At 46.5% G+C, this 7,933-nt stretch overlaps 1 protein-coding gene across 1 annotated transcript in view; it reads right to left on the bottom strand.

The window, feature by feature from the left end:
* Positions 1-4,656: 4,656 nt before the first annotated feature.
* Positions 4,657-7,933, bottom strand: part of LOC133126379 (tripartite motif-containing protein 16-like) — a 7,911-nt gene continuing 4,634 nt past the window's right edge. The window contains exons 5-6 of the mRNA XM_061238557.1: positions 6,653-6,679; positions 4,657-5,635 (exon numbers count right to left, since the gene is read on the bottom strand). Coding sequence (XP_061094541.1) covers positions 5,112-5,635; positions 6,653-6,679 — 551 coding nt within the window. The 3' untranslated portion in view covers positions 4,657-5,111. The remainder of the gene's footprint in view (positions 5,636-6,652; positions 6,680-7,933) is intronic.

The following is a 7,933-nucleotide window of genomic DNA, read 5'->3' as shown; positions in this document are numbered from 1 at the left end:
TGACTTATTGACTCTGACTGACTTCACAGCAGCTGATCCATATAAATGCCTTTACCACAAACGCTCTGACTAATCCCACTTTGGGGATGAGTGGCATCCTTCCCATAGCGCACAGCAGGCTGTGTGATTGTGCTTCAGAACCTGTGCGCCCATGAACAGCATCAGACAGGAATCTATCAGTTCCAATATTGGTGCTCTCATTTCACACAGAGAATCTGTGCTCCTGAAGCAGGAGAGGAGCCTCCTGGTGCTCTCATTTCTCACAGAGAATCTGTGCTCCTGAAGCAGGAGAGGAGCCTCCTGCAGTGGCCAGGGCTGCAGCTTCTGGGGTGCCTCACACGCCCCTCTCCTGAGCGGCTCTACCCAGCTGAGAGTCTCTCTCCGGGGAACGTGTGGGGGACAGAGGTTCATACCCAGCTGAGAGTCTCTCTCCGGGGAACGTGTGGGGGACAGAGGTTCATACCCAGCTGAGAGTCTCTCTCCGGGGAATGTGTGGGGGACAGAGGTTCATACCCAGCTGAGAGTCTCTCTCCGGGGAACGTGTGGGGGACAGAGGTTCATACCCAGCTGAGAGTCTCTCTCCGGGGAATGTGTGGGGGGCAGAGGTTCATACCCAGCTGAGAGTCTCTCTCCGGGGAACGTGTGGGGGACAGAGGTTCATACCCAGCTGAGAGTCTCTCTCCGGGGAACGTGTGGGGGACAGAGGTTCATACCCAGCTGAGAGTCTCTCTCCGGGGAGCATGTGGGGGACAGAGGTTCATACCCAGCTGAGAGTCTCTCTCCGGGGAACGTGTGGGGGACAGAGGTTCATACCCAGCTGAGAGTCTCTCTCCGGGGAACGTGTGGGGGACAGAGGTTCATACCCAGCTGAGAGTCTCTCTCCGGGGAACGTGTGGGGGACAGAGGTTCATACCCAGCTGAGAGTCTCTCTCCGGGGAACGTGTGGGGGACAGAGGTTCATACCCAGCTGAGAGTCTCTCTCCGGGGAACGTGTGGGGGACAGAGGTTCATACCCAGCTGAGAGTCTCTCTCTCCGGGGAGCATGTGGGGGACAGAGGTTCATACCCAGCTGAGAGTCTCTCTCCGGGGAACGTGTGGGGGACAGAGGTTCATACCCAGCTGAGAGTCTCTCTCCGGGGAACGTGTGGGGGACAGAGGTTCATACCCAGCTGAGAGTCTCTCTCCGGGGAACGTGTGGGGGACAGAGGTTCATACCCAGCTGAGAGTCTCTCTCCGGGGAACGTGTGGGGGACAGAGGTTCATACCCAGCTGAGAGTCTCTCTCCGGGGAACGTGTGGGGGACAGAGGTTCATACCCAGCTGAGAGTCTCTCTCCGGGGAACGTGTGGGGGACAGAGGTTCATACCCAGCTGAGAGTCTCTCTCCGGGGAACGTGTGGGGGACAGAGGTTCATACCCAGCTGAGAGTCTCTCTCCGGGGAGCATGTGGGGGACAGAGGTTCATACCCAGCTGAGAGTCTCTCTCCGGGGAACGTGTGGGGGACAGAGGTTCATACCCAGCTGAGAGTCTCTCTCCGGGGAACGTGTGGGGGACAGAGGTTCATACCCAGCTGAGAGTCTCTCTCCGGGGAACGTGTGGGGGACAGAGGTTCATACCCAGCTGAGAGTCTCTCTCCGGGGAACGTGTGGGGGACAGAGGTTCATACCCAGCTGAGAGTCTCTCTCCGGGGAACGTGTGGGGGACAGAGGTTCATACCCAGCTGAGAGTCTCTCTCCGGGGAACGTGTGGGGGACAGAGGTTCATCTAACGGGTGCAGGTCTGACACAAACAACAAGCAGCACTTCAAACTGTGTTATTTCCCCGCACTTCCCCTGTGCTCATCAGTATGTTATGTTCTCTTGTTATTACAGCACCACCATGTGGCCGATAGGTGTTATTACAGCACCACCATGTGGCTGATAGGTGTTATTACAGCGCCACCATGTGGCTGATAGGTGTTATTACAGCACTACCATGTGGCTGATAGTTCTTAGTTTATATGTAAGGTTTATTAACATTCTCACAACATTACACTGACGTTATATAAACCTCACTGTAGGTTACTGTAGTCTTAAAGACATACTGGCACTCAGTGCCCATACAGCAGACACAATGAAGCAGTGATGACTTAATCCTCTGACCTCTGCTGGTGGAATGGCCGCGCCTCTACTGTTCTCGGCTGCTTGTCGTCTCCGCTTGCTGCCGTGTCTGTTTGTCCTATCTCTGTTCTTGTCAACACGTTTGCAGAGCGTACAATCTATCATTACTTATGATCGTCAAACACTACTTGAGATTGGTGCCTCGGTAGTGGATTCATGCACTCGTCACCCCGAGGAAAGGATTTCTCGCATCCCTGAAGGAACTTGTGATCCGCCCTGCAATTGCCTCCGTGGCAAGCGAGCCAGGAGGCGGGGAAGACGTGCAGGCTCGCCCGCTCTCGTTCGCTGTCGGCACCCCCTGGTTTTTCGGCGCAAGGCAGAGTGTTTTCCCGGTGTCTGCGGCCGTTAGCTCGTGCAGCTACAGTAGGCGGAGCTGCTGGGCATGAGTTCATCAATTTGGCGTTGTTAAACGCTCGCTCAATCACCAACAAATCATTCATATTAAATTATCTTTTCATCTCCAAAGACTTGGACTTTCTGCTTCTCACGGAGACTTGGCAAAAAAGCGAGGAATATGAATCTTTTAACGAACTATGCCCACCAGAGTGTCCGCAGGTTAATGTTGACTGTTTGGTCCACTCTTTTAACTTACGTTGCTCCGTCATTTTAGATTAAGTCGCTCCCTTGAAAACCAGATCTGTGCCTCTTCCATTGCATCCCCCTGGCTAAATGACGATATTCGTTGTTTTAGACGCAAATGTCGGAGATTGGAGCGCTTGTGGATTTCCTCCAAGCTCCAGGTTCATTGCATTTACCTAAAATAACTTTTAGCTGAATTTAACAGCATGGTTAAGGACGCAAGGTCAAAGTATTTCGCCAATCTTATCACCTCCAGTAGGCGAAATCCAAAAATCCTTTTTGACACAATTAATAACATTGTCAGCCCTGCACCTCCTGCTGTACCTGTTTTTTCAAATAGGGACTGCAGTAATTTTCTTTCGTTTTTTGTGGACAAGGTTGCTAGTGTCAGGTCTAGAATCATCCCCTTTTCCTCTACCCTTCCTGTATGTCCTACCCAACAGTCTATTCTGAGTTGTTTGTTGTTGTGAGCTCTATGAAATCTTCCTCCAGCCCTTTAGACATCTTACCAACGTCTATGTTGAAAGATGTTATTAGCTCAGTAGGTCCATGTTTGGTCTCTATCATCAATAGCTCGCTGGAATCTGGTTGCGTCCCCTCCTATTTTAAACAGGCAGTTGTCCAGCCACTCCTTAAAAAACCTAACAGACCCATCTCTTCTCAAGAACTACAGGCCTATATCCAAGCTGCCTTTTGTTTCAAAAATTTTAGAAAAAATAGTTGCCTATCAGCTCACTGATGTTTTAAATCACCACAACATTTTTGACAAATTCCAGTCTGGTTTTCGCCAGAAGCACTCAACAGAAACGGCTCTTCTCAGAGTTTCAAATGACATTACGATGTCCTCTGGTGCTGCTGGATCTCAGTGCAGCTTTTGATACTGTGGATCACCGCATTCTGATAGATAGGCTCAGTAAGTGGGTGGGTGTCTCTGGGAGTGCTCTAGATTGGTTCTCATCTTATCTCTCTGATAGGAGTTTTTCCGTGGCTGTTGGCCCCTACAAATCTGAGTCTGCTGCCTTATCCTGTGGTGTCCCTCAGGGTTCTGTTCTGGGTCTGATTTTGTTTGCTCTGTACATGCTTCCTTTAGGTGTCATTATTAGCAAATTCAAAGGTATTTCATACCATTGCTATGCGGACGACATTCAGTTATATCTTTCTTTTAAACCTGACAGGATTGATAAACTTAATGTACTGCACGAATGTTTGTCTGCTATTAAGGACTGGATGGCCAGTAATTTTCTTCAGTTAAATGCAGACAAAACTGAAGTCCTCATCATTGCGACTGATAATATTGTTTCTAATGTTGTAAATTGTATTGGGTCTCTTAAATCAAATGTGCGCTCGGAATTGAGAAATCTTGGTGTTATCTTTGATCAGGCTATGCATCTTGACAAGCACATGAAGTCTTTGTCCCGTACATGTTTTTTCCACCTTAGAAGCATTACTAAACTCAGGTCTATTGTATCACACGCTGAGCTGGAAATGATTATTCATGCTTTTATTTCATCACGCCTGGACTATTGTAACTCGCTTTTTACCTGCCTCAGCAAATCATCTCTAGACCGCCTACAACTGGTCCAAAATGCTGCTGCCAGGCAGCTGACCGGGTCCAGGTGGTCATGTCATATCACTCCAATCTTGGTCTCCTTACACTGGCTACCTGTCAATTCCAGGATCCAACTTGGAATCGTTCTGTGCAACTTTCGAAAAACGTTGTGAGGGAAAACATTCTTAAATCACACTTAAATCACACAAAAACTGATATTTTATTATTCTCTTATAGAGGATTTTTAATAAGAATTACATAAAGCCTCATCATTTACTGCCCAATCCCTTAAGAACTTACACAACCACAGACTGTCACAAGGTGTGCTAACCATTTATAGATTTATTTTATTTCATTCTTCTGGTAAACAATCACAGCATATAGTACCCAACACTGCCCAGTACAACACAAAACAACAACAGCCATGAAACCCAGAGTCTTACTGACTTTACAGCAGCTGCTCCATATAAATGCCTTCACCACAAACACTCTGACTAATCCCACATTGGGAATGAGTGACATGGGGAAACCAAAATGTCTGAAATACCCTTTAATAAAAGTGCCGTAAAGAGCAAAATCAAGAAGAAAATGTCTTTGATCCAAACATGGAGCTCACTGTAATAATGGAGCCCATGCTTTAGAGTGACTGGATCTGCTTCAGTGTGACCAAAATGATGTTTCCTGAGTTTCAGTTCAGTTCAGCTCATTATTTCATTCATTTAATCATTTGAGGCTGAAGATTGAACTGCATTTAATTCACTTTCTGTCTCATTGCAGTGTTTTCCCCTCTCTTTAATTACAGCTGATCTTCCCTTCACTGACTCATCACATATCACACAGTTTTACAGAGGATCCATAAAAAACCCAAAACCCAGGGTAGAGGGGCTGGGTGAATGTGGTCTGGACTCTGTGCAGGAGGGTCATTGTGTCAGAGATGCTGTAGAAGGACAGAGTTCCTGCCCTGTGATCCAGGTACACTCCTATTCTGGAGGAGGAGGGAGCAGGGATGGCAGTGCGCCCATTATTGTGTAAAAAAGAGTAACTGGAGGGAGTGCCGAGCAAACTCCAGGACTTGTCATTACATCCCAGAATACAGTCATCACCCTCTCCTTTCCTGCTGATGTCTTTATATGCCACTGCTATTAAAACCCCATCTCCTCTCCACTCAGCCTCCCAATAACAGCATCCAGACAGACCCTCTCTGCACAGCACCTGGAAGCAGTAGTCAAATCTCTCTGGATGATCAGGATATGACTGGATCTCTCCCACACTGGTCACCACTCTGTTCCCCTCAGACAGACGGAGCTCTTCATGCGCTGTGTTGGGGTCCAGTGTGAGCCCACAGGAATCTGATGGAGCAGAATGAGAGAAGAGAGCTCAGTGATCATAATAAACTGCCAACATTTAATTTCACATTTCACTCCTTTGTAATGTTATACAAATATTTCTAGGGCTGAGCATGGGCACTGTATCTCTAGCAATTTAATGAACTAAATCAAGTTCATCCTGTTTCAGCCTGTTTTCCTGCTGTAAATTCAGCAGCTCCATCATAACTTTCATGCTAAGCAACTGAGTTGGCAATTAATAACAATAATTAATACAGATTTGGCGCCGATACGGCTTGTGTAATATTGTCAGAGTATGCAGTGGAAAGGCAGTGAAGTACCATTTAAAGGAGCCTTTCTGGCTGTAGCAATCCTGCAGCTTTATGGGTAAAACAGATGCAAATGCCTTGTTTGGGGTTTGATTTCTGCTGAGGCTGTCCATGCTGAAAGTAGTCATAACAGTCACCAGCTCCGATGTGCCTTGACTACCCACAGTTACTTCACTGTTTCTTATTGAATACTCAGTTGATGTAAGTTACTGATTTAAATAGACTGAAAATAGTGGGTTTAGCAGTTGAAATGTAAAATAATAATAATAATCTCCTGGGAGAGGACGGCCCAGAGCCCCATACAGAGGCACGAGTTTAAACCATGAACATATGTACAGTACATACACACAACTACACATACACACACACTCACTCACATACATACACACAACCACACATACACACACACATACATACACACTCACTCATATACATACACACAACCACACATACACACGCTCACACACACACACACATACACACACACAATCACACCACACAGACACATAACCACATGCACACTCACCACACACTCACTCACTCACATACACTCACACAACCACACACACAACCACACGTACATACACATACACAAATACACACACACACTCACTCACATGCACACACACACTCACTCACATGCACACACACACACACACACACACACACTCACTCACAGGTCCATAAATATTGGGTCCATAAATATTGGGACATTGACACAATTCTCCTCTTTTTGGCTCTATACACCACCGCAATGGATTTGAAATGAAACGAACAAGATATGCTTTAACTGCAGACTTTCAGCTTTAATTTGAGGGTATTTACATCCAAATCAGGTGAACGGTGTAGGAATTACAACAGTTTCTATATGTGCCATCCACTTTTTAAGGCACCAAAAGTAATGGGACAATTGGCTGCTCAGCTGTTCCATGGCCAGGTGTGTGTTATTCCCTCATTATCTCATTTACAAGGAGCAGATAAAAGGTCTAGAGTTCATTTCAAGTGTGCTATTTGCATTTGGAATCTGTTGCTGTCAACTCTCAATATGAGATCCAAAGAGCTGTCACTATCAGTGAAGCAAGCCATCATTAGGCGAAAAATCAAAACAAACCCATCAGAGAGATAGCAAAAACATTAGGTGTGGCCAAATCAACTGTTTGGAACATTCTTAAAAGAAAGAACGCACCGGTGAGCTCAGCAACACCAAAAGACCCGGAAGACCACAGAAAACAACTGGATGACAGAAGAATTATTTCCCCGGTGAAGAAAAACCCCTTCACAACAGTTGGCCAGATCAAGAACACTCTCCAGGAGGTAGGTGTATGTGTGTCAAAGTCAACAATCAAGAGAAGACTTCACCAGAGTGAATACAGAGGGTTCACCACAAGATGTAAACCATTGGTGAGCCTCAAAAACAGGAAGACCAGATTAGAGCCAGATTTTAAAAAGCCTTTACAGTTCTGGAACAACATCCTATGGACAGATGAGACAAAGATCAACTTGTACCAGAATGATGGGAAGAGAAGAGTATGGAGAAGGAAAGGTACTGCTCATGATCCAAAACATACCACCTCAACAGTGAAGCATGGTGGTGGTAGTAGTGTCATGGCGTGGGCATGTATGGCTGCCAATGGAACTGGTTCCCTTGTATTTATTGATGATGTGACTGCTGACAAAAGCAGCAGGATGAATTCTGAAGTGTTTCGGGCAATATTATCTGCTCATATTCAGCCAAATGCTTCAGAATTCATTGGACGGCGCTTCACAGTGCAGATGGACAATGACCCGAAGCATACTGCGAAAGCAATCAAAGTGTTTTTTAAGGCAAAGAAGTGGAATGTTATGCAATGGCCAAGTCAATCACCTGACCTAAATCCGATTTAACATGCATTTCACTTGCTGAAGACAAAACTGAAGGGAAAATGCCCCAAGAACACGCAGGAACTGAAGACAGTTGCAGTAGAGGCCTGGCAGAGCATCACCAGGATGAACG

This window comes from Conger conger, chromosome 4, assembly GCF_963514075.1.
Source record: "Conger conger chromosome 4, fConCon1.1, whole genome shotgun sequence".
NCBI lineage: Eukaryota > Metazoa > Chordata > Actinopteri > Anguilliformes > Congridae > Conger > Conger conger.
This window is presented reverse-complemented; position numbering and strand designations above follow the sequence as displayed.